Consider the following 27,970-nt stretch of genomic DNA (forward strand, 5'->3'; position numbering starts at 1 on the left):
AAGAGCTGGTAAGATTGAGATAGGTCTGTAATTGTTTATATCATTTTTATTACAAGATTTAAATAGAGGAATGAGTTTACTATGTTTCATTAGGTTCGGGAAAGTACCTAAATCAACACATTCATTGAAAATTATGGCTAAAAGAGGAGCAATGACGTCAATAATTTGAGATATTACCTTTACCGACATTCCCCACATATCACCTGTTTTCTTTAATTTTAACAACTTGAAGTTTTTACTGATATCCGATGCATCTATATGTTTGAAATGAAATAAAACTTTGCACTCATTAATGTTGCCTCTTAATAAATTCTGAGCTGCAGTAGGTGAGGAATTTAGTGAATCTGTTAACAAAATAGGAACATTCTGAAAAAAGTTTTCAAAAGTACTAGCAACTTCTGTATCAGTAGTTACCATATTATTATTAATAATTAATTCAAAATTTCCGTCTCGAGGTTTAGTTTTCCCAGATTCATTATTAACAATTTTCCAGGTTGTTTGTATTTTGTTTTCAGATTTTACTATCCGATCTTTAATGTATAGCGACTTAGCTTGTCTACAAACATTTTTAAATGTTTTGGAGTAACTTTTTACATATTCAAGGAAAGTTGGAGTCTGATTGTATTGTTTTTCATCATATAGCTCATACAACTTATCCCTGCTTTTGCAAATGCCTATAGTCGCCCAATCACTAAACCTCATTTTTTTATTAGAATCTATGTATTTAATATTAAATACTTTATTAAATGCACTTTCTATTTCATTGAAAAGCGTACGATAAAGATTGTCGGGATGACAGTTTTCAAAAAAAAATTATATGTGTGTATTATCGTAGTGTATTTATTATATATACTACGATAATAGCCCCAAAGTAAGCGTAGCTTGTGTTGTGAGTGCTAAGATGACTGATGAATATTATTTTTATGAATAATATTCATAAATACTTATAAGATACATATAAACACCCAGACACTGAAAAGCAACCCTGTTCATCACACAAACATATTCCAGTTGTGGGAATCGAACCCACGGCCTTGGACTCAAAAACCGAGGTCGCTGCCCACTGCGCCAATCAGCCGTCAAATGCGAAAGCGTCCATAGTTTTTTGAAGTGAAAACTTCTTTAGCGGCGTTGAGCACTTTTTCTGTAATGGGTATAAAATCTTAAACTCGCGTCAGGACACGTGACCTGATCGAAAAAACGTAAGACGGATGGAGAGTAGACAGCTATCCCCTCTCTACGGCGCGGCGAAAATGGCGAAAAGATAAACTTTTTAATGTAAAATAATTGTAATAGTTTTAAAGTGTTAAATTTTTAATGTAATATAAATTGTCATGTTTGTGTACGATAGCGCAATAAATGAATATTGTATTCTACCACATAAATGATAGTACTTTTATACTGATAAAGCAATTGGTGCAAAATTATTCCCTAACCATTCCAAAATATCAAACATGCTCAACGTTAATTAATAATCAAGTTTTCACTTCTGCCGGCACTCCCGGAGTGCAACCCGTCTTTTTTTTTATGCACGGTCCGAGAATCACCGCACTATTATTGTGTGGTACTTACTACAAAAGATTTTGACGTTAGCCAGATAGTTTGCTTTGTGAAGACTCGACATAGACTAATTTATCAAAGAGGCTTAGTTCTGCTGCCTATGCAGCATAAAGAAGATAGCAATTTATATGTCTGTCATATGGCATATATGACAGACATATAAATTGCTAGACTAGTCTATTTTAATTACTTTCACAGCATTATGGTGCTGCTGAGTGCATCGATCTGTGGAATCAGGAGGCTATATGTGGGGCTTATGTGGGAATATCTCGTATCTTAGGCAAGATCATGTCGGTCTTACCTATAATACGAGAAAGAGTGGTGAGTCTTTTAAGTCGATGGTAAAACTCGAAATAAAGTACAAACTATCTGGCTTAGTAGGATAACATTAGAAAGAGTAGGTAGAAAAATTCAAATATCTAGGGCATATATTGACACCACAAAGACGACACCGACATGGAGAGAGAACGAAGAGCGTTGTCAGTGAGAGCAAATATGCTGGCACGCAGGTTTGCTCTCACGGGTTCTAAAACCGTTAAAAACACATTGTTTAGAGCCAATTTTTTACATGTACAGCCTGTGTGCCAATGCCTTTTGAAATCGAAATGTGTGTGTGAAAAAAGTGAAGTCGAAAACCGAGTCGAAACACTGGGCTATGTCGAAATACTGCTTCCAAATATTATGCATTATTTTTTTTTTATGTATGTTCATAAAAATATATCTAAATTTAAGAGACAATGTGACTGTGATAATTTGAACGTTAGAAGCAAAAAAAAACTAGCAGTGCAGTATATAAAATAAGTTATTTATTCAAAGGAAATTGTATACAATTTTACAACTAATTACCGGTTGATATCTTGGAGATGTCTCTTAAAAAGTTTAAAGTTTGTATAAGCAAATGCTTAAAGAAATGTCCTATTACATTTCCTATTATATTATATTAAAGCTAGGGTGCGAATTTTTGCCCCAACCAAGTTTCTTCTTAAATATTCTCAAATGAAAATGTGAGATGGTGTTAAAAAAAGAACCCGGCTAAGTTTGTTGTGCGCTTGTTGTTTGGAACCTTCGTAGCTTTAGTTTATGTAATTGTAATGTAAATACTATTTACTATGCACATATTGTATACGTAAAAAACGCATCAAAAGTGCCATCTATGTGCCTACTTGAATAAAGAAATATTTGACATTGACAATGACTTTGAATAGTTTTTAGCCCGGTTCAAATGGTTCGCACGGTACTGTAAAAATTCATGCAGTTCCTCTGGCGTAAACCATTATACCATTGTAGTCTGTGGTAACCTACGGGGCGCATACTGCTTCATAGTCTAAAATCTTCCTCAGTAAAAGGTACGTACTGGCAGTTATACATTTCAAACACACAAAATGTTCAATTTTATGATATGAAGTATCATAAAGATAGCGATGCAACTTCTTTGAAATAAAAGAGAGAGGTGTGCGCTTATATTATCTATCCTTTTCCTTGAAGCTTCCACCGCCTATTATCTATCTATCTAGTATTTGATACCTTCAATCTCTTGTCTATCGCAAATGACCGTCCCTGGCCCGGGACGGTCATTTGCCATTTATTTATTATATTATTTGTCATTAGACAAGCGATTTCCGCTGTACTTTTGGGAGGGGCCGAACCTCGGCACGCACCTCTAACTTTCATAAATATCACTAGCTTTAACGGCGAAGGAAAACATCGTGAGGAAACCTGCATGCCCAAGAGTTCCCCCTAATGTACTAAAATGCGTGTGAAGTCCACCAAAACGCACTACGGCCTAAACCCTTCTAATTGTAGAATACCCCTTTAGTTGGCCGGTAATGGGTTGATATAATAATGAAACTGTTTCTACGACACATCTTACCGTAATGCTATATCACTTGAAGGCACGTCTTTGTCCTCTACGTGTTACGCGTTGTTGCCACCAACCACGGCTGAAACCTCTCACGGACTCCCACCAGACAGATCTTTTATGGTGGTGACAAATTTTTATGTACGACCAACTGCCTATTTGAGAAATATTATAAAGTCATTAAAAATATTATAAATTTATATACATAATATTTCCGGGGTTTTAAAAAAAAATAAAACATCACATTTATAAATTCAAACATCTGTATTTCAAATTGAAAATCAATGATTAAGTCGAAAACAAGATTTTAACAAATTACTGCGATAAGTTTAGGTATTGATTGGATAACGCCACCAGAACTAAATAAAATAAATTAGTATGATATTTTGTAATTAATATGAATATGAAAGTAAAATATAAAATTTGTGAGAAAATTAAACATAACGTCCAATACTAGGTGGCGAAGGGTGTTTTTTTCTCCAATCAATGTGATCGCAGGGTTAGGTACAGTCTAGCAAATCTACACTTAACATTATTATAACATTTCATTCTTCGGCAATATAAAAGTATTCAAACTGATCACAATTTTATGGCAGCTCCATGGAACCCCATGCAACACTAAATCAACACAGTTCAGGTCAAAAATATATGACATTTCATACAATCGGTTCGCGAGTGCCCTTTCCACACTAGACGATACAAAGCGAATTTTATTCCTAGTTTGTAATTATGCGCATGTACCTACATACATAAACACTTGAACTCACAGCGAAAATGTCACATACTGGTACACATTCTATTGTGCACAAGTCTCTGAACCTAACTAAATTGACAAGTTCAAAAGTAGTTCTGTTGATATCCTTTTGCTACATAGAACACAATGAGAGGGATAGCATTACTTTTAGAGATGTCAATTTAGTTCAGAGATTTCCGCGCAACAGAATTGGCACCACTATCCCTAACTCTCTTACAATCTTAGTTCGATTCATTCTTATTTATATAAATGAGATGTGTTTTGCCATAATTGCAAAAAAAAATGCAAAAAAAAATCATACGATCACAAACAGACTAGGTGTTAGGTAGGTATCCGAAAACTATAGAAAGTAAAAAAAAAAAATTGAATTGAGGACAGGCCACAAACATTACACAAAAAATAGCTCAATTTCAAATAACGGATTTCATAAATCCAAAAATATATATATCTGTAATCGTTATAAAGTTTGTAGATCAGCACAACTATCTCAATATAATACGATTTTATCGACCGGCATCGGTCTCGGCGGCGCACCGCCTGAACATAAACTCACAATTAACATTCTACATATCGATAAAAACTATTCAGTCGTTTTTATTTATCCATAAATATATATCTTTAAAAGGCTCAAATAAAACTGTTACAGCTCTTAGTACCGTTCACAGTAAAATTGCGATCGGATCTATCACTGGAGGAATTATTATCCATTGGCACAGTCTCTCGCCGATGTTTAACCATTTCGCTGCAACTGTAAACAGGGGCGTTTGTCGCTTGCGACGCGACGGTCGCGCGACCGTAACCAACATATGACGAACGCTTTACTTCACAAACACATCAGTCGCGCGACCCTCGCCACAAACGACACTACAGCATATGTGTCATGAGTGTATAGTGGGTCAACTCCGCCGCAAACAGGGTGAGGAATGGGTTCAGTAGGATGCGTACGGGGTTTGGTCTAAGGCCAATTTGGCTTTGCTGGCGCGCCGCTACTACCAATGAGTATACAAAGAAGTTGGCTCACTATACAGTCATTACTCATATGACTACAGCCTCGCAAGGCTATCTCGGGAGGTAGATCCATTGTCCTTGTACTGTGGCGCTCGGTGGAATGTGACGGGGCCAGCTGCATCCCCAGCCCTTATCACTAACTATACACAACTGGATACGCGTAGGAGTTCTGCACCTCGCATACCTACTAGTTCACTATCACAAGTTAGAAAAAAAATTATCACCAGATCGACAGATAATGCGGCACACAGCTAGAGGCCGAGGGAAGCACTGCCGCAAGGGATCGGCTCTCGAATCGGAGGGTGTCTAGGGCACCGGTATCATACTATCACGTTGCGTCCAAACTCTCCTCGGAATTGTGATCACTAGCGCGAAAAACGGAGTACTGGTCTGGGTAGAAATGAGGGTTCAGGTCGATGTGGCGCCAATCAATGAGATCACCAAGAAGGTCCAAATAGATGAGGCGATAACCGACCGGTCGGGAACGGCTGCTAATGTACGGGGAGGGGCTTGTCGGCGAGCTGGTGGCGACGACGGAGCAGCTCGGACTCGATTGGCGGCGAGAGGCCGAAAGGCACACAGTACTCGTCGCCGCAGCGACGCTCGCACACAGCCATGCCCTGGAGGGCGAGCCCGGTGCGTTCCAGCTCGTCCTCCAGAATGCTCTCCCTAGCGACCGTGTCTGGGCTGGGGTGGCACGACTTGGAGCTCCGCAGCGCGGCCGGCGGGCGCTCCATGTACGAGTAGTTCATGGAGAAGTGCTGCTGGATCACCCGGTTCACCGCCATTGCAGACTCCGCGAAATTGGACAGGTTTCGAGCCGACATATTACTGTGGAAGAAACAGTTACTAAAGAAAAGTTTTTATATTATAAAATAATGGTTCTTAACATTACATTATTATTCATAGGTTAGGAATAGCGTTTTGATTCTAGTGAATTGGGCAATGGGCATTAGTGGAACGATGGAATCTTACCTACTCTTACTACAATTTCATCGTGGACAAGGTCCCACATAAAAGCTGATAGGGATTTCATTGTTATTCTATTGCATGTGACTAGTTACACTGCAGTTCTTCTAATATAGGCTTCCAAGTTCTAGCTTTTATCTTTATCGTGAAGGTAGTAATCATAAACCTCATGGTATGACCTAATATTTACATGGCAACAATGCCAAAATTTGCCTCTATAAGTATGCGTATTTTTCTAGAATTTTCTCTTATCTTATCATATTATCTTATCAACCTAACCTAGAATTGTCAGGTTATCAGTATCTACGAAGTGTTTTTAGCCTGACCTCTGCAGCTGACAGCAACGTTCGTATGCAATTATAGGTTAGATTGATTATAAGTATAAAGATAGCAGATCTCGTGATGTTCATGTGTTCATACAAGATCAACTATAAAAATGTCATAATAAAGTAGGTAGGTAATTAGTTTATCGGTATTCTGAAATTGACTGATGACCTGATTTTTCGAAAAGATTCACTAGCCTAATAGTCAGTACGGTGGTCGATCGGTCGCTTTACTTAACCATAGTTCTATTCTGTACTGAGTTACGAACCGAGTAAGATAGTAAGACAGATATGGTATAAAATATTGGTCTGGCATCTACCTACTGCTTAGAACTAATGTTAATTTTTAGTAGCTAGGTATGCATTCCGCACTTAATATATACGAATGTTTACGAATGTAGTTATCGCTTACATCTCACTACTATGTACAGTCTACATACTTTGTATGTAATGAACGCACCAAAAGTGCCATCTATGTGCCTATTTGAATAAAGGAATATTTGACTTTGACTGGCTTTACATAGGTACGCATACAAAAAATACGTATATACTCGTATGTTTGTCTATTTATTTGTTACCTAAGTTAATCTCAGTGGCTGACGTGACCTTGAAATAGATTGCTTCTTGAAAACGGACAAAGTCCTGGGAATGAAACTGTTTGTGGGGTATGGCAGTGATAGTAGAATCATAACCCTAATCAGTTACTAGGCGGAATTGTACCGATACCGGAACGCTAAATCGCTTTATACATACTGTAAATTAAAGAACTTGCAGCATAGTTTATAGGAAGCGAGTATTGAATGTTAGATGAAAGAGTAATGAAGTTTTATTTGTATTTTTGTTTATTTAATGTACACATTGCCAATCGCTATCTAGCACGAAAGTAAGCGTTTTATTGATTCTAAGATATGAGTGATGAATGTTTTTATGATGTGTATACATAAATACTTAAAATATACATATAACCACCCAGACAATGAAAAATATGCATGTTCACCGCACAGACATTTTCCAATTGAGGGAATCGAACCCACGGCCTTGGACGCAGAAAGCTGTGTCGCTGCCCACTGGGCCAATCTGACGTCACAGTGAATGAATACACTTTCATTGCACACCGCAGAAATAAGAAGAGAGGTAGATAGAGGTAACAATTCGGCGGCGTTATCGCTTCATAGCAGTATCTTCCAGGCAACCAAAGGCGTAAAAGAGCATAATACTTGCCTATTTGAATAAAGAAATATTTGAATTTGACTTTGACTTTGACTTATGAATAACATACCGTTTGATGTTAAGTGGGGTACGCAGCGGCGGGTAGTGGGCGGAGGCATCGGCGCGGCGCAGCCACGGGTGCTGTAGGACCCGCTCGGCACTGATGCGGTGCGACGCTTCCCGCACAAGCAGCTGCGCGATGAGATCCTTCGCCTCAGACGATATATGTGACCACTCCTCCTCAGGGAATGAATAATGCCCTTCCTGTAGACAATGCGACAGTCTCTGTTACCGATTCAGTTCATAAAATAAAGATTTTTCTGCACAATATTGATGGGTGTGATGCGGTGCGGGTATTTGCACAAACGGTAGTAGTTGTGCATTGTATCTATCTCGCACACAGGTTGTTGTGCTCGCTCGCACCTATAGAGCTGTCTACGCACGACACTTATGCCCGTTTTCACTAACGACGAACAAGGCAATGCCTAAGTAATTAACGCGTAATCTAAGAACATTCCTAAGTATACATTTGCCTTTCAACAAGCGATTTTTACAATGCATCTCATATGATAACCTAACTTGACTATGATTCTTGCCACTAGGTGCGGTATTTTGTGTTTGTAAAATCATATTTTTAATTTTGTCAGATTTAAGGCTATTAGAAATTATATTTTAAAGAATTTATATTTTTATACCAACTAACCAGTGTCAGTTTATGAGTTCCCTAAACTTTATGCACCGCCGAATCGGTGTAGTAACTTTAGATGGCACCTAACTTCGTTAGTCATCATCTTAAGAGTTGGTGAAACGTTTTTTTCTCTACGCATTACCCAAATCATCTCAAACGTTAAAAATCCAATAGCAACAACGAAAATTATACACAAATGAACTGTCATTTACTGAATGTTCAATAAAGAAGAAAAAACATGGAATTGCAACGCGTTGAAATAACGGGAAGTAAATAAAACTATATTTATAATGTATGACCTTCTGCAATTAATCATTCAGAGCAAGATACAGGAAACAAGGAAAAAGGATACACGCCGACTGAAAGAAGCCAGTTTTTTAATAAATGCACTTCAGAATCTCTGAAGGGTGACTTATTATCACCTGGATTACCCTTGAATGTGGCGTTTATTCCACCAACAAGAGCATTCCCAATATTATTTGACGTAACCAGTTGGTAGGTTTTCCAAATACGCCGCGACCAAAACAGCAAGTCGTTTTCCTCGATTTTTAAGAGGATACGTTGTGCTGATGCAACATAACGTGGGATAAGGGCAAGAAGAAGAGGAATCTTACCTGGATGGAAGTGAAGAGCAGGTCCTGGCAAGCGCGGCAGTTGTCACCACGCTCCCAGCCGCAGTCGGCACCGCAATCGGCACGGAATGGCGGATAGCCGCACAGCAGGATGTAGGCGATGACGCCCAACGACCACAGGTCGCAGCGCTTGTCGTAGTGCGTCGCCGCCGAACCCGCGAACAGCGACACCACCTCGGGCGCCATAAACTCTGCACTGCCCACCTGCACAACAAATCAAAATTAAAAGGAAATCATGCAAAGAGAATATCAGTTAACAGGGCTGTAATGAAATAATGCAACGGAGAAAAGGAAAACCTGGATTGAACCTTAGAAGGGCCTAGGCCGTAGTCCACCACGCTGGCCATGTGCGAAATCGTAGATTTTTACGCCTTTGAGATTATTATGCAGAACTCTCGGGCATGCCGGTTTCCTCAAATATTTTCCTTCACTTTTATAGCAAGTGAAATTTAATTGCTTAAACTCATGCACGAAACTCCGAAAAGTAAGAGGAGCGTTCCTCGTACCTAAGGAGGCCAAAGCCCTACACACTGAACTTTCACCGCTTCACACCCGAGTTTAGCAAGGAAGAATTGAAGCAATAATAGATGGGACTGACGACTCGACGACAAGATTGTGAAGATGCACCAAAAAATTTATTATTTTAAAACTGATTCGTATTGGGCACTTTTTAAAGATATACTGATTTAGGATAGACTGAAAAAGGTATTTTGATATTGTTATTGGTGACTTACCGGCGTCATTAGTTGCGGGGTCGCCAGTGGGCTTGCAAGGCTCGAAGTGAAACTGATCCCACTTCCAAGATCGAAGTCACAAATCTTGACTGGGCAGAGACTGTCGCGGTTCACACATAAGATGTTCTCCGGCTTCAGGTCGCGGTGGGCGACGCCTTTGCCGTGCAGGAAGTGTAGTGCGTTAGCTATTTCGCGAACTATCTCTGCCGCTTGCGGCTCTGAGAAGTAATGATGCTCCTGTATTCGCGACAGGAGTTGACCGCCGTTGATCTAGAACAAATGAAAACAGCTGTTAGTATTAACGTTATAAGGCATGAACGCATCAAAAGTGTTTTAAACACGCGACAATTTTTCCCGTGTAATGCCCGAAGTTAATAATCAATTTCTAAACCTTCAGCATGGATAGGAGACATTTACCCCAGGGGAAAGGATTAGAACAAATTTTATGTTTTCTCACAGCTTAATCCACTCTCCGAGCATGTACGCACAAACTTCTCCAATTCCCTGTTTCTGTCTTCTGCCTATATTAGATCAAAGAAGCGGTTCAACCTTATCGACATCGAAGAGTATAAAATTGAAAGCACTAGAAAATTTACTCTTCGATCTGAAGATTTTGATATTTTGTACGAAATCAAAGCTTACGGACATGCAACGGGTAAAACAGAAGGAATCACTTTAAAATTAAATGCTCCAGGAGAAAAAATAATGTCCTGATTAGAATTAATGAAGAACTACGGTTACGTAATTCATGTATAGTATACAGTATACACACATCGGTAGATACAATCTGTCAGCGTAGTCCGGACTTAAGCTAGGCTGACAGAATCTAAAAAAGCGATTTGCTTTAATTAAGTGACCCGCCCATCCCATTATTTAACGACCCTTCTTAGAATATAATCGAGGAGGATTGCTAACTTAGATAGAGATAAAAATTCTATAAAGGATCCCCGGAATTTTCCTTTTTCAAATACACACAATCATTTTAGACCTAGCTATAATATCTTACGTTAGCATTTGTAGCAACTAACTTCGACCTTGCGCAAGGCTTAACTGACTGCTGCGCGTGCCAGTATAAACCGGCTTCCCTCGCCTGCCTTAACCTGATTGAATTGCTTTATTAGTTTATACAAGACCATTGTTGGTAGCTGTCTGCCATATTGGGTTTGCTTTAAAAGTTTTATGGATTATTTTTCAGGCATATAATAAGTTCTTGAACAAAATACGAAAAATAATCTGAAACCATTGCACTGGGAAAGATACTATCTCAGAACCTATTATCAGCTAACTTGCTTTTTTGTTAAATGTTTTTCGTACGAAAATCCGAATCTAAAAGATAAAGTTATCTAAACGATAAAAAATGTTTTGTTTGAAACTATTTAGAAAGAAAAATCGCCAAGAAATAATTATTAAGTACCGAATCCGATTGTGTTATCTGCAAAGGAATTGCTGTAAATATACCTATATGCTCTTCCTTAAAAACATTTGATTAAACAATATACCTAACCTTTGTGACGTAACATGTATCTAAAGCCCCTAAAACCAAACAAGCGTCGATAAACCGATTCAATTTGTGTAACAACTCACGTTTTTGTGAATGTGCAGACGTGGGATGATCAATCGTTTTGTTTGCTTACTTTGTTTGTTAATTAGAATCGTTAAATCAACAAAAAACAAGCTGTTTCAAAATGAAACTAAACAAACACCTATTTCCTTTCTTTCGTAGGTTTTATGATTTAAATATCAAAGAAGACTTTATTATGGATTATTTCCTAAACTTAAGCGAAGCTAGCTATCTAGGCGATCCATTTTTGCAGTAACATTTTTTTAAAGCCGAAAAAAATTGATTAGTAAACCTGTTGCTATTCAGTGCATTCTGTTATTTTCTTGCTTAGTCAGCAGGACTAATGTCTTATTTTTGTAAAATATCAAAATATAATTACATTGTAACGTTAGCATTAGAACTTATATCATATCTGCACACAATTATGTCACCATGCTAAAAGTGATTGTTAAATTACTGGAGGAATGTTAATCTAACCGTTGGTAGCTACTCCGTAAAATTCTGTACTTCAGTAAAATTGGAAATTAGTTACACTGATAATGGAAGGTATTTCATTTTAATGACTCCATTCTCTTTGAAAATGGATTTACCAAACATGGAAACTTACATAATTAATGTGGAAACGTGTGATAGTTTGTTTTTAAAAAATAGCCTGGTTTTCGTCTCCAGGTTTCACCTGGAGATACCAATATTGCCCACGATAAGAAACCAATATTGCCCACGATAAGAAACCAATATTGCCCACGATAAGACAAGGTCAAAAGAAAGAAAATTTAATTAATTAGAATTGTCGTCTGACGAGGCTAGATGACAAGGATAACATTCTACAACAATGGCTAGCTTATCATAACAATTATTGTGATGGTTGCCCAAAACCTTCTCGTTAGGCTTGCTGACTTTTGAGGAATAGATTGACAAACAAGCATTTCTTACGAAGCTAGTTTTATAGTTTTCGTCCAAAAATATACTAGTTACTACAACTACTCAGTAAGTAAGTAAATTTCTGGACTCACCTTCTCGAAGACAAGGTAAAACTTGTCGGTGTCCTCAAAAAATTCAATGAGCTGGATTATGTTCGGGTGATCCTGGCAATAGTGGAAGGTCTCCACCTCGCGGAACACCCGGGCGCGGGCGTGCCCCGGCACCTTGTCGATGATCTTCACTGCAAACTCTTGCCCGGTGTAGATGTTGACGCATGTCTGCACCGAGGCATACGCACCCTCGCCTAGTACTTCACCCGTCAGCTTGTATAGGTCTGCAAAGAAAAAAATTCATTAACATTACTTTCTATTTGATGTCTCTCTATCTCTTTTTCTCTTGCATTTAATGTAATGTTACCTAATAATAATGGTTAAGAAACGATTAATCAATCTACAAAGATTCAGAGAGAGAACAGAAAAAAACGTTATCATAAGGTTTCATCTTAGTGTTGTAAGATTAACATCAGTGCGAAGCGATAATTTGGCGTTGGTTGCAACGTTGCGTCTATCGCCATTCCTTAATTTAAATGGTTATCTCACAATGTTAGTGCGTAAGAGGTTTCTATTTATAGGTACTTAAGTACTTAATTCTACCAAGCCACCGAAGTCAACTAAGTGCGGGTAACATTGTGGTTAATGATACAATTATTGTATTACACATATTTTTCATTTTATCCTAAGCTCGAATGTGTTGAATATAGGTAATCTTTTGGATATTTTCAGCTCAACTACTATAGCATCACCCAACCTCAACTACTCGCTCTACTAGCTATCGGCTATAGGTTCTGATAGTTCTATCGACTGTAATATGACCTTGAAAAAAAATAAGTGGACGTCGAGCTGAGGGCGTACTTCATCTTTGGATTGACCTCTTTTACCGCTGCAGGTACGTGCAGAAGCAGAGTCCTTCAACCTACTATATTATATCATTTGTCATCAAAAGCCGTTCACTGCTGGACTAAAGGACTCTCCCGACGGGAGAGTTTATCCATAATCACCACGTTGGTTTATCCATAATAATCACGGGTTGTATTCGCAGTAGATAGTGATACTAGGCCAGAGGACGCTGTTGTCCGTTCTCCGTTATATTCCCTTAGCCGTCTCGCACAACAGCCGCGGAAGTAAAACAAAAGACAAGTCTATTCGAATCTGTTGTCACCACAGGGTGTATATAATAACTAGAAGTTTATCGTTTAATAATCGGTCGTTATTTTGGAAATTTTACATGAAGCAATTTTAAGTGGAGCTAACCGCTTTTCTCTGCAGACAGTTTCCTTGCCTCGTTGCTAGTCGTACCTGTAGTGGAGAGTTCCCCCAACCAGCTATAAAAAGGTTTTTTTATCACGGTTGTTACCTTGGAAACATGACGTGACCACCGAGCTGCCAGAGCGCTTCTTCCTGCGACGCTTCCTGCGCGCCTCTTCCTTGCGCCTCTGGAGCTCCTCGCTGTCGGGGATGGGCACCGGTGCGGACGACTCGGGCCCACGTGGTATCTCTTCTGTTTCACGCTCGCTCCCCGATTGACTACTGCCACGGCCGACGCCTGGAGACAAGAGATTTAAATTGATTAATCTGTATATAACATAAAACAACGCTTCCACTGTTTGTACGCTTAGGTCTTTCTAACGACGCAACGGATTATAATTCAGTTTCCAGCAATAGACAGAATGGTTCAAGAGAAAGATTTGTAATGTGATGCGGTAAAATTTTTTCGGTACTTTACGTGCAAATTAAAATTAAGGTATTTGTATTATTATTAACTTAACACTGCCTCACAATAGTCTACATGGGACGCGTCGCGTCGGGTCGCTAGTTAGGATTTTAAATTAACAAACCAAGAAGAACGCAAATATCTACTCGTGTTAATTAATAGACTTGCGTTTGACCGTAATCAGGAATGGTGGAAAAGTTTTCTTAGCGTTGTTTTCCAAGAGTAAGTAGGTAATCTTGCTTCTAACGTTTTCTTTTCGTGCAATCGGTAATGGGTTAGGACAGCCAAAATACATAATTTACCCAGGTTTTACAGTGCTCTTAAAGCAAATCTATAATTAGGTACGTATGATAGGAACTTCTAAAACGTAAACTAAATTATTTTGCAATGTAATATTCCCCATTTATCTAGATCTATTTAGGCACATTGTCCTTCATAAACACCAGTTGATATTGACAAATAGGTTACAGGGGGAGGGGGACATAATTTTTTTTTTAAAAGCTATCGAAACTTATTTGACAATGAACTGTCGTAATATAATCACAGATACAATATCTTCGCCTCTTGACGTTAATCCCTGATTTGAGGTCGAAACAATAAAGTCGAAATGTTACGAGGTCACATTAAACTGAGGATAAGAACAGAGAAAATAATCTTACTGAATTTACTTGAGAATGATTTAATATGCTTCCGAGATGCTTAAATCTAATTCTTAATCCCATTTATATTACATGGGCCCTACATACAATAACACTTTTAAAACGTTAAGTTTTTAAAAATGAAAATAAAAATAAAAAGGTCAAACAGTCTACAAGGACAGCTTATTTCTATAGGATTTCTTCATCACATAGTCACCAAATTTAAACAGAACCAACTAGAGAGTCGTTATCCGATAATTCCGATTGTCTAGTTGTCGCATCGTCCCGCTGAACATACGCTGTAACACATGGCAAGAAGACTGCCATTGCAACACCAAATATAATATAATACCAATCTAGTCGAAGCAATCAATCTACAGACGTGCGAACAAATTGTTATAAGTTGGCATGTTTGTAGATGCTAAAAGATTAACTTTCTTAATCACTGCTTCGTGAGAGGTTATCAAATTAAATTATCTATGCGGTGCGTGACCCGGTCTTATCTTATCTGTAGCCAGTAAGCAGCTCCTTCGTCAGTCAAACAACTCATAGCGAAGCTAATACCGCTTTCTCTTCCTTACACAAGATACTGCCAGTGCTTATACCTACTTATTTACAGTACGTATTCACGACTTTTACAACACATGAGTATTTACACGACTGCCCGAAAAGGAGTTTGAAGAACCCTGAAAAGGGGGTTCTTTTTTATAAGTATGTGGGTTTCTATATTCCACTACAACTTTTGAAGATATACTTCTTTTGGCGCGTTAGGGAAAAATGGTAAGAGTAAATTTTTACGATGAGCGCGCACACCGTCACAAACAACCGACGCCATTAAGTTAGCTATAGTCAAAATTTTAGTTTTTCTAAAAAAGGTTTGTCAGTTGACTTTCAATAATTCAAACAATACTATTGTTAGTGTCGTTTTTTGTACAAACGTATAATAAGGCGAAAATTTAAAAAAAATTAAAAGATTTTCATCTTGTTACGCAAAATATTATAACTTAATACTTCTAACGCGTGTACAATAAGTACACATACGTTTTTTTTTAAATAGAACGCATTCGAATTTAAGAATTCTTACAAAATTTAATTTTAGTATGGTGGCTCCATTTTGCGATTTCATGTTGTGTTTGACATTAATATATTTTGATTTATTTAATTACGTAGGTAGTTACTTGTTTACTTTTTACATGCAACGGTGTCGGTGTATTTTTAGAAAAATAGGCTTTACTAACTTCTATTGAAGTTACACGCCACCTTAACGCCTCAGAGCCCTTAAATTTGAATAAAAAAATTGTATATTATGTTATTGTCCTGTCTTGCGCATACGTATGATAGTCCCTTAAAAACAAGAGGTTCAAAGAATGGCGTGCAAAGAAAAAGATCGGTATAGTGAAAAACTATTTGTCAGCGATCAACGAACTGGCATTGTTTTGCTCGCAGATACGAGTATTTTAATGTAATTAAAATGTCATTGGTTACTGGTAAGGAACTTTCTGGACAATTAATTTTTAGCGATCAACAATTAACAATTGTTTTGCTTGCAGACAATTTAATGTTATTTTTCATGGATAATAAGCAACCTATTGAACGCAGATTCTTTAGATGTTATAATTCAAATATTAAAGACAATAAAAGTTACTTGTTATTATAGTACTGCGTACGTACAGGGTCATTGAACGCAAAATATGGCACCAACTTTTTTATGCTAAAATGTAGAAAGAGCACCAGGCAGGTGCCCGAGATAAACTTGTATTTCCGACTTCGCAGTATGATTAAACTGAATACAAAAAACGATCCATGATCTGTAAGTAGGTAGATCAATATAACTCGCCAAACAATTATAAGCCGTATTTTAAAACAAACAATGATAAGCCGCAGTTTTTTCGTCGTCCATAGTAGTTCATGAGTATTCTCAGAGATGGGGCTCGTTTATTTGTGGGTCGAATCATTGCAAAATATTTGTTTGCAGGACCACATTTATTAATTTATATCGATAATAGAAACACTCTTAATAAGCGGTACCTGAACATGGTTTAGATATACAACTATAAAAGTTGTCGTTGGTTTATTTGTGGATCGAATAAGCGTAAAATATTTGTTTGAAGGACCACATATTTTAATATATATAGTTAGTAGAAACACATAATAAGCGGTAGCTAAACATGGTTTTGATAGTTTCTCTTTTCGAAATACAACGATACTACACATCGAAAACAACAATTGACCCGCACGGATAGCTCTCACTAGTCACTACGCTTTCTGCGGACGCCATTGTTACGTTTTCACTGCGTTCATAATTTGAATTTGAATACGGACAAAATAAATGTCCGTTGACAAACCAAGCTAATAAATGAATGACATAAAATGTATGCGCCCATTTTATCTCATTTATTTTAATAGTTTCACTGTTACATTGCTAAAATACAGATCGGTACTACTACTACTACATTCAATCTGCAAATTAATAATTCAGTGCGTAAGTCGTGGGCAATACTCACTGCTTTATTTTATATTTGAAGGAAAACGTTCAAGAAAAAAAAAACTTTATTTTAAATCGATTACCCTACCCTAAGTTACCCTACTAAACTTTGCTTAAATCGGCCCTTTGGAAAAACAAACAGCTTCGTAACCGACGACGAATAAATTTGACTTACAATTTATTCGTAGTTTGTATCTATTGGGAACGCTCTGTCATCGACAATGTTATTCTGTGCTCAGCTGGGAGACGTGACTCGCGAGTGCAGCTGAGTTGGCAAACAAAGCCGGTTCAACGACCCGGGACCGCACCCAGAACTGCGTGCGCGCAGTACTCAGGCGGCGCTGCCCTCGCCACCCACTGCTATGTTACGCGACCGTTTCAACTCGACTCGAGGTCTATTAAACTACGATATTGTATCGTACGTTGAACGATACACACAGTAAACATAGTAGTGTTCTTATTTATATATACCATGTTATCTTTTTGGTTTGGTATAATATTTTCATACGTAACTACCTTATTGCTTGGCAAATACTTATTTAAATAAACACTCGAAACAATATATGGCGTTATATATCACCTTCCTTAGTCTATCAGTGTCCCCGAGGTGGTAGTCCAGCAATAATACCTCATCGTTTCAACTCTTCTCGATGTCTATGGTACAATACTACATTTTTATCATATTCTTAGTCATACGAAGTCTACCAATTGGCCAGAGTGGTTGACTACGATCTAAACCATTCCAATTCTGAGAGGAGACCCGTTCACTATAGTGGGCAGGTAATAATCATGACGAAGAAGAAATTAAAAAAAAATTCTAACCTGTCCAACAATAATTTCAGTACTTGTTAGTGTAAAGTTGGTATGTATTGAAATTGAGTGTAAACATTTTCACTATCGATCTACATATATCGGTATGCCTTGGCAATAATTGGCCTTATGCCGTCACAGCAAACGACTTGACGCTCTCTTATGCCGTCATGCAACATCTAAGTTACTGCGTATTTATTCTTGGTGGACGCTGTGGCCCGTGGAACTTCGATCGGCAGGAGCATTTTGGTAATTTTTAATTTCAACTCTTTCTCTAGTCTAAACTGGTTGAAGGCTTCGACTGACAAAGACGTGAAGCAAACCTTAAATACAACTTATCCCTAACAGGTTAGCCCGGACTACATCACAAATGGTAACTTATAGTGGATTAAAAAAATGCCAAAACCTCGTACTCCATAGTTGAGTCTATTAGAACAACAAAACACAATATGCACACTGTACAGTAAACCTTGTGTCGCACCTAACATTATTTATTCGGTGCTCAAGGTAACAAAATGTAAGGAAAATCGATTGTCGAGTTATAAATCCTTGCATATTAATCAACATCATACAATAACCGTAAACCTCTTAAATTAAAACAACTTCATGATCATCATTGTAAGCCAGTTAATGTTCCACAGGTCTCCCCTAGTGGGTTAAGAACATTGGATCCACCTAGTAGACCCCTAATGCTGGTGGGCGAGCTTATATCATATGTTAGTTATGATAATATGGAGAACAGCTTAACTTGCTCTCCAAAGCTAGGGGGTAGACACCATTTATTTCATAAATCCGGGCTGGTAGTTGGTTCATTCAGCTTTAAAAAAAAATATTTGTGCCAGACCCGTGGACCTGGGAATCGAGAATTGTGATCCTTAGTTAAAAATGCTAATCCCTAGACCAACGAGGCAGTTATACCATCTATAGTTATGGGTCTGTGGTTAAAACTTTGATAGATGAATGCAAATGCTCAAACGCAAAGCTGGCAATGCAAAAGCGAACGCGACAGTCTAATTTGTGATCGTTTCAAAGACGACAAACCTATAATAGTATTTATAGTACGTATAAACGTGCACATTCCGTAGAAGGTGCCGTGATTGTGAAGTGTGAGCTCGAACGTGTTCCGTGAAACAGTTTATTCCGATCTGCTTCCGTGTCACATTCAATACAAATCACTATAGATATGTAATAAGACAAATATATACATGATAACTGCTTTTGTTTACTTACTGAGTTTCTTGCTGGCTTCTTCTAAGTACAACCTGCATTTAGAACTGGAGGTAGAGTCACAACAAACAGGCTGGACTTTTCGAAAGAACCAGTAAGGTAGGCCTACTTGAAATAATTAACGGAGAAAAATGAAAACTGAAATATACCTTATTTGAAATAATAATAATTTATCTAGATCTTATTTTTAGTGATACATTTCACGGATGGCCATGAATATAGCTTCCTTTGTAGCGTTCTAGAGAAGTAACACGCGGCAAAAGGTCAATTGTAATCAAAGACTCACCATTATGTTTCCAAATAATATCAAAAGTCAACATGGCGGCCACTAGCGTCCACATTGTTGTCAGTTTAAGTGTTACCACTAACTCTGACTTTGAACATTTATATTGAACCGTTAAAACTTTTGAATTCGATAGTCAATGAACTATGTCAGGTTGTTGTCATTCGCTAGGTCTTACGTATTTAGGTTGCATAAACCATTTTTTACTCAGTTAATTTACTACAAACACTGATGACATAATTTTGAGAATAGTAAAAATATTTCTACTGTTTATTTGTTCGCTCGAAATCTAGCTAGCTACCTTCAGATTTCGGTTGTAAAAACAAAGTTTCACCATTGGGTTTTATACATTTTAAAAGAATTCACCTTTTAATTTTAGAACTACTCTCTTGCATATATAATTATACATGCTAACCTCGGAACACGCAGTTGCAAATGCCAATCGGAAATCAGTTGACTTTTATAAATCTACAGGCAATGAGGCTCACTGTCTAGTGACCAATAAAGCAATATGGAACATAAACACAGGATATTTAACCAAATGCGCAATAAAATGGTGCCTATCAGGAGGCACTCCCACTTGTAAAATCGCCTGCTACACAGTTGCAACCACAGTTTCCTGTTTACATAATTATCTCTAACAAGTTAGAGTCAGTTAAGAACAGAGATGTTTGTTAGTTTTGTTATCACCAGAAAAAAACAATAGTATTCATTCAGTTCAAATTACAATTCTACAACCGTGGGTGACTGAATTGTATTTATACTCTCTCTTAGTAAATTAACGGAGTAAAAACCTATTATTTATGGGTTTCTCCTTTAACCATAATGTATTTGGATCCCTAATAGCTTTAGTTTTAATTTATAAGGATTCGTAGAATTGAATTTTCATTATTAGATATAAAGATTTTAAGAGATTATTAGTTAGAAATTAATCATGGTCTAAAAAAAATATCACTGCTGCATTTCAGCGATGTAATCTTTTTGCTATCACCAGTTAATGAAGTCCAGAGTCATCGAACGTGTTATCACACGTAGAAACCTAAATACGTAAAAAGAACCGCCTACGCGTTGCCCTGGTCAAACAGAGCGAACTAATTCTAAAACCGTGTTTTACGAGGAAACCCAATAACGTGAGGAAACGCAGTGAATTGAATGTCCGTTCGGGTTGCCTTTGTGGACCGAATTTTTATGGGAAGATCTGTCATATTAACTAGTCAAATTTTTAACTTTATGAAAAAGTTTTACGTAGTATCAATTCAATTCAACTCTTTCATTTTCATAAAACATGAAAACATGACATGCAAATTTGAATCTATACATATCGAAGTAATAAGCGTTAAAAAGTAAATGTTCCTGTTGTTATTTTTATTATCCGATGACATTGAAATCATCTTAGGTACCTAACTTAAACAATTCTATGAAGCATAATTTTATTGTTTTAAAGGGCACTAATCCAGTTGATCATTTCAGAAATTATAATGCTTTGCTCGGAAATTAACATCTCACTAAGGTTGAAATCTATAGAGTGCATCAACAGTTTCTCATACAGACTAGTAAAAACGACTCAAAGTTAATGTGTCTAAAAAATATATCTCTTTACTATTTCTTGGGTCTCAGCAGGGACAAAGTAAGCTTTAATGATCTCGGTCTAAGAATCGGTTTATTATCTATGACATAAATATTAAGGTTCAATGAATGTCTAAATCAGACAAACCGGGTACTATTAACGAGGGTTTCGGTTGCATAGATAGCGACCATTTTGAGCGTCCAGTGAAATTTCTAATCGCTATAAAGGTAGATCGACCATAAAACCACCTAAGATAATATCGTTCTAAAATAACAGGTTTCGATAGGCGGAGCAAGCGTATTATTAATACAATTCAACACATTACTTTGAAAGCTCAGTAGAATATGAAATCGCTGTAGTTTAGATTGTTAAGAAATAAACAGTGTAACAAAATCACCTACCTACTTATTTAGTTTCATGAACAACGGCAGTATCTGAACAGCTATTTCGTCTACACATTGGTAATTGGTTACATGACGACTGACGACTGAGACTCAGAAGTGGAATCACGTGTTTTAGTTTAGAACGAGAGTGATAATTACGTAAAACACTTATATAAAGGTTTTACGTGTTTCATTTTAATTGATTTAACATTTAAATCAGACAATATTTATATAAATATATTAATGGCCCAGGATGATCTTACGCTACGTCGCGGTGCACGGAACACGGTAAAAAATCTAAAAATAGTAGCTTTAGAACTAATTTACGTTACACCGGGCCCAAACAGTGATAGCGATTTATAGTGAGTATACATTTACTGTCAAACTTTGGTTCTTTAACATCTATCCATATATCTGGAGTTTATTAAATCAAATTATAGGAGAGGAAAGAAATATGGGATAGGAGACTCGAAACAGACAGACTAACATTTATCAACTACTTTCAACGTTATACACTATTTTACTTGAAGTAAAATATAATGGTTATTTAAGCAATAAATAAATGGGTAATCGAAACAAAAAATATGTGAAGAATCAATTTACGTACACAAGAATAATTATGGTTTCATTGAATTTATGAATTGGATTTTTAATGTTAAACCTTCGTTATTTTCGATATTGACATTGTGCCCTACTCGGTTCTCTACTTTCTAATTTGTTGGTTTAAACGTTGGGCCACAATCAATCGACTGCATAAAGAGCTGAATACTTTTATATCCCCTCGAGCCGTTAACAAACAAGCAACTTTCTAATTGCATACTTCCCTTAAGGAACATTTAAACTATTGAGAAAGATCGTAACGTATAAAACCTAGACATGACTGCTACAGAATTATCATTTATCGTAGCTACTAAATGAAATCCAACAACCCATAATAACTATTCTATAAGATCAAAGTCTAATAGTAACACCTAAATGCAGAGCAATGTTAAACAAATTGCCAACTCGGCCTGGCACTGTCACTAAAGTAAACCAGATGGTTATCTCAGTGAAATCACTATGAGGGAGAACTATTTTTGCTGTTTATAAACAGCTTTCACTGGTAACTAATTTAGACCATGGCTCATTTGTTATTTTACATAATTGATTTCTCTTATAAAATTAAAGATAACCTTTAATATACAAACAAACAAAAAAGTTTGACTAAAAAATGAAAACGTTAGAATATAAGACAACTTTTCTTAAAAGCTTATCTTAAATACTTTTAAGTTGAAGCTCTTACAGTTATCAGCATATAATATTAGGTTTGAACGAAAGCATGTAAATAATAGTGTACCACCATACACACATACTCAAAATTCATTGTTTACTCTAGGTACATACTTATGTATTGTAATGATGTTGAATGCATTTCTTATGAATAAATAGTGAATGGCTGCCGGTGGGGAATGGGTACCCTATGCAACCATATATGAGAGAAATCGATTCGGAAATTGCCGGCGTAGAGGTGAGAGGGGCGAGGAATCTGATATTAAGCTGAAATTGCCGTGAAGTCCGTCACGGTCAAGGTTACGCAGATTTACTTTGATAGACACGAATGGCCGATTTCAATCAACGATGATTGTAAAACCCTACACTTATATTGGAGAAACATTAATTGAAAATGCAAAAAAAAAAATCAAGATATAACATCTTGATGTGCCAATGCACGAATTGAACTCGCGATTACCTGATCATTATATTATCATCAATGGATATATCAAACAACTATTTTAATTTGCCCTTCAAGTGAATGTGTGGATAAATGAATTTATAAAATATGTTTCCTGCAGATGACATAGAGATATGAACAGGACGGATAAATATCAACGTTAACTAACTTTATTTCTTTTACCACCACAACAAGATGCATATCTTTCTAGAAACACGGTGTTCTAAATTTATCGATGACGAGTATTCTCCTTGCTTTGTCCATAAAGCTAAACCTAGATACTATAGCTTTATATTGTCTGTTCATACAGTATACTGTATATGTACATAGTTACTGTATAACCAAGCTACGCAGTTTGATGTTAGGTGACCTTGGCAGTGAACGCTGCGGGGCGTCGCGCTCCAGCGGCCATGTTGAAATCCAAGCGTGTATAATAATGAAAATGCATCAAATTATCAAAGCATTCTTAAAAAACAAACTTTACATGCTAATGAAGAAGCTTCATGGGAACTTTAACTACACCGAGAAATAAACAGAATCAAATTGCTTTATTGTTTTTAATTATTGTTATCCAATATTTGCGTACGAAAACAAAAGCATAGAATAAATTCAAGTTGTTTAGTACTTTAATACGAAAAATCACTTTTATTTATAATAATAGAATATCTATTTGTCGTTAATAGTCTTTAAGCAAGCAAGCTTTAATAGTTGCCTCAATGCATACTATGTCAATTTGAGTTCCTACTTCATTGAATATTGGTAGACATGGATATATAAAAAGAAAACTAATAATTTATAACATCATTGATTGCATATTTAACAGCAAAAATGATTTTCAAACTTCTTAAAAGCTGGCTAATCTCTTTTAGTCATAGTAAAGAGATTGTTAAGGCAGGTGTTGATAAGACATAACCTTGGTATTTTTTTCTGTTAAACATTTACAAGAGTTTCTTATTTGTATTCATGCAAGCTATTTCATTAATATAGAGATATTGGAAACAAAATACAATTTACAGTGTTTGACCTACATAATATATTTGGCACAAACATAAAAGATCATAAGCATTATATTGAAAACATGAACTATGTGACGGAAATGATAAAAGCAAACAGCCTGTTTGTTTTAAAACTGATTATTATGTACAGTTAGAATATAAAAACTGTATCATACTGCTACAAAATATAATTCCCTACCTACCTAGTTGTTTTTCACACCTTATCTCTTATGCTCGAGCAATAGTCTCTTTTATTATTTCTTTATCATCTAAAGCGCAACATTGGCTCGATTAGCAAGGGACAAAATGAATAATATATCTACTAAAGATTTATAGCATTATCTGTTTCAATTTCGGATTATAGAAAGGTAATATTGAAGTTAGATACTCATTATTGTCAGGTGTTAAGCGTTTAGTCTCATCAACCAACCACGCTACTAACTCGTCAGGGCTGTTGCTATCATTCTTATTACTGACAGTTAGTTAGACTACCGAATTTAGTCATTTACAAAATTTAATCTGTCCAATTGTGATGGTGGTGGGGCCACCTTTCAAATTAGAATACCCAGTTATTTCTAAGTCTAAAATGAAATGAAATTAACTAAATACTTATTTACATCGTAAGAGTCGAAATCTAAACATTGACATTGAATAACCGATTTTCAGTTGTAAATCGAAGAAAACGGTCAACAATAAGTGCAATAAACGTCACGTCACTGATCAGCCATAAAATTCCAAGAATAACTCTTTGTTTGGATTGGTCAGTTATGATGCAAAAATATGCAATGTGCAACTCCTAACACGCAGAAGTAGTTTTTATAAAATGTTAACAGTTCCCATACTCACATATATGTTCTCCTTGACAACCTCAAGCTGTCTTTAATCAGATAAAATTTTCAGTAAAACCGATATCCCTAATGTTGGGTTTAAATCGCTAGGTTTAAATCTTTGCAGAAGGGTTAGTAGTAACAACGAACGTGACCACCTACTAGAGCCAAATTAAAAATTACAAATTCCCTGCCAGCTACCTGGACTTCCAACATAATTAGACCGACAGAGGCACAAGTCACCCAAAAGGATAGAAATATATTTATAAAATAGAAATTGTAATAAATGAAATTTCGACCAGCCTAGTTATTGCACTTACTAACAATCATAGAAAAAAGTTACAAAAAGTAATAGCAAATCTAAAAAAGACTCTGGTGTTTAATTCACTGGCTTATTCAAAGAAAGTTACACAATAATACTGAACTTTAAAAATTTTATACATAACCGTTAAGTTCAGTTGCTTTGTTTTTCAGTTAAACTCTCGTCACTCAACTGGAAATGGCAGTTTATTTGTTTCCTGTATAAGTTAAATATGTGTACAGATGTTCCAGATGATTTTAGCGTAATAGGTATAACAGAGCCTTTTAGTATAAACTCATTTAGTATACATTGCTGAATAGCAGAGATTACATTTTAATTAAAACAAATGATAACGGTTAACGGTTATAGATAACTTTTATCGATTGAATTAATTTCGCCAATTATGTGTATAAATATTAGCAGATAAACATAACATTATTGTATACCTACGTTATTAAGTAACAACAAAAGTCGGTATTACTCATACTTAAATGATGCAATACCATCGTCCGATCTGGGTAAACAAAAAAAACTTGAGGTCTTAAAACAGATGATTCTTGCTGTACAATTTTATTCTTGAGTTAATCTTGTACAAAGAACTGAAAACTCGATAGATTTTTACCTATTTATCTAATGAAATGTATAAGCAATTTTGAAAAAGCTGTTACGATTGACAATCTACATTTTTAAACTACCCTTCAAATCTAATTACAAGCAAAAAGTATTTTTTTTTAATTACAATTTTACGTTACAATTTATATTTTATACTTTGTATGTCTGATATCATTATCTTAAGATGATCTTAATAGGTAGAAACAATTACAAACTGCTTAACGACATAATCTTTGAAGCCAGTTACAGAACTAAGATTTCCTAACGGTATTTGAAAAGCATATCAAAATAAAATTTTAAAAATTTTTACTCACCGCTATCTACACTCTCTTCGCTATCAATCTTCTTCACCATTTTGATTTTGCCCGATGCGTTGTTATAAGCGATAACAAAATTATGAGTAGGTGGTACTCTCAAAAAGCCGCTTTCAAACTTGTACGGCTGCCTTCTCGACGTGAAATCGGAACGCGACGCTTTAAGACAAGATTAAAAGAATAAAAATGCTGAACTTATAAAATAAAAAGCACCGCCGTCGAGAAGGATTTACGGAAAGTATGCCTGACGGTAATAAACAAACACTGCTAGAAGGCGGAATGAAAAAAAACTACTGGTGTCTTAGCGATCCATCCTACACGCCCGCCCATTCGATGTTCTGAAATCCAACTGAGGAGTTGCCGGCTCGACTCAACGCGGCGCACATCGCACCTCGCCCCGCAACCCTCTCACCGCCCCTTAACCCCCCTGCCCGAGTGCGTCGTAGTTGAAGTTGTGGCCTCTCGCCAACGCATGCGGACTCGCTCGCACCACTGACGTGTTTACATTTTTTTCGGTTTTTATATTTCAAATCCCATCGATGTTATAGTATTCATAGCTCTTTAGTGCGCATATGAAACCAGATGTTTTTGCTTAACCTCACAAAGATATAAAATAATACCTTACTTTTAAATATTAAATCGTGTTATTTACGACCACGTGATCATGATATTCATCTTTGTTTATCTAAATGCGAGCCATTGCATCATCTTAGTAGGTATTACGTTTTATGATATGTTTGGTGGGCTACCTCTGTATAGCTAGCTACGTACTCATGCAAATATTATGTGAAACCCATGCTTTCTCTGTTACTGCGTTGGTTAAAAGAAAACCCACAAACAGAGACGTAAATAAAAAAATAATTTTATATAAGATAGGTATCTACCATATAACGTATGAAATAAAATATTTACTAGATCATATGACTTGGATACAAAGACGAAGTCACTGATTTCTTCACACATACCTACTCGTACGTATATTTATCTATAATCTTGGGGGATAGGATAAAATTTCTCAAAACATCTAGCTGATCAGATCGCACCTCCCCCCGGTAAAACTGCTTCAACCATTGTTCGTGGATGCTTAACATTATTCAGGTACCTACATCCATTAGTAATTAATGGAAAACTGTCCATACAATGACTAAAATGGGTCTGATGATATACTAAACCCCCTTAAGCTTCCTATAAATCCCAAATCATTAAGACAAAATAAACCGTAGGTGTTAAAGGCGTCTAATGGTGCTACGACTTCTTTACGCAATTATACCTTTAGTTAGCAGTACCTTTACGGACTTGATAAATTAAAAAAGAGACTTACAGTACCTACGGCGTAAGTACGGCGCAGTTGTGCAAAATTGAAAACACTGCGGAGCTTTAAGACAACATTTTACTTAAGAGCACCTCGTAATAAATTAGAATGACCAAGAGCTTATTAAAAATAAACATAAATAACACTACTTTAATAAGTAAGTATTGAATCGGTTAAACTTTAACAGAAAAGAATGGCTTTGAAATGAAATACGAGTAGGTAGTTTAAACTAATCATAAGTGGTAAAAAAACACTATCAAAATCCACAAAAACACAATCACCAAAATCTATTTACTACGACGCAGCTACCGTTTTTCAATGCAGTTGTTATACAATACAGAGTCCTTTGTCTTCCCAACCCTTCGCAACTGACCTTCATAGTTCATAGGGCGTTTGTTGACAAACATTGTACGCGGCGATTCTACGCCGCAGAGCACGTGGTCCGCGTCGACCGGTTCGGCCGGCAGTCACCCGGCGTCGCCATCTTTGTTGTCACGCCACTCTTCTGTCCCGCTCCC

General features: G+C 36.6%; 1 protein-coding gene across 2 annotated transcripts; it reads right to left on the reverse strand.

The window, feature by feature from the left end:
- Positions 1–3,663: 3,663 nt before the first annotated feature.
- Positions 3,664–27,908, reverse strand: LOC120625577 (MAP kinase-interacting serine/threonine-protein kinase 1-like). Of its 2 annotated transcripts, none has more exons than XM_039892635.1 (7): positions 27,826–27,908; positions 13,631–13,819; positions 12,310–12,551; positions 9,736–10,005; positions 8,984–9,205; positions 7,752–7,945; positions 3,664–6,011 (listed from the first exon to the last, which is right to left on the reverse strand). In XM_039892635.1, the coding sequence occupies exons 1-7, from the start codon at positions 27,857–27,859 to the stop codon at positions 5,672–5,674; spliced, it is 1,491 nt and encodes a 496-aa protein (XP_039748569.1). In that variant the 5' UTR covers positions 27,860–27,908; the 3' UTR covers positions 3,664–5,671. The 2 variants fall into 2 exon arrangements, with proteins under 2 accessions (XP_039748569.1, XP_039748568.1); XM_039892634.1 differs by lacking the exon at positions 27,826–27,908 and adding an exon at positions 26,141–26,503.
- Positions 27,909–27,970: the final 62 nt, after the last annotated feature.

Source organism: Pararge aegeria, chromosome 8 (assembly GCF_905163445.1).
Source record: "Pararge aegeria chromosome 8, ilParAegt1.1, whole genome shotgun sequence".
In the NCBI taxonomy this organism is placed as follows: Eukaryota; Metazoa; Arthropoda; class Insecta; order Lepidoptera; family Nymphalidae; genus Pararge; species Pararge aegeria.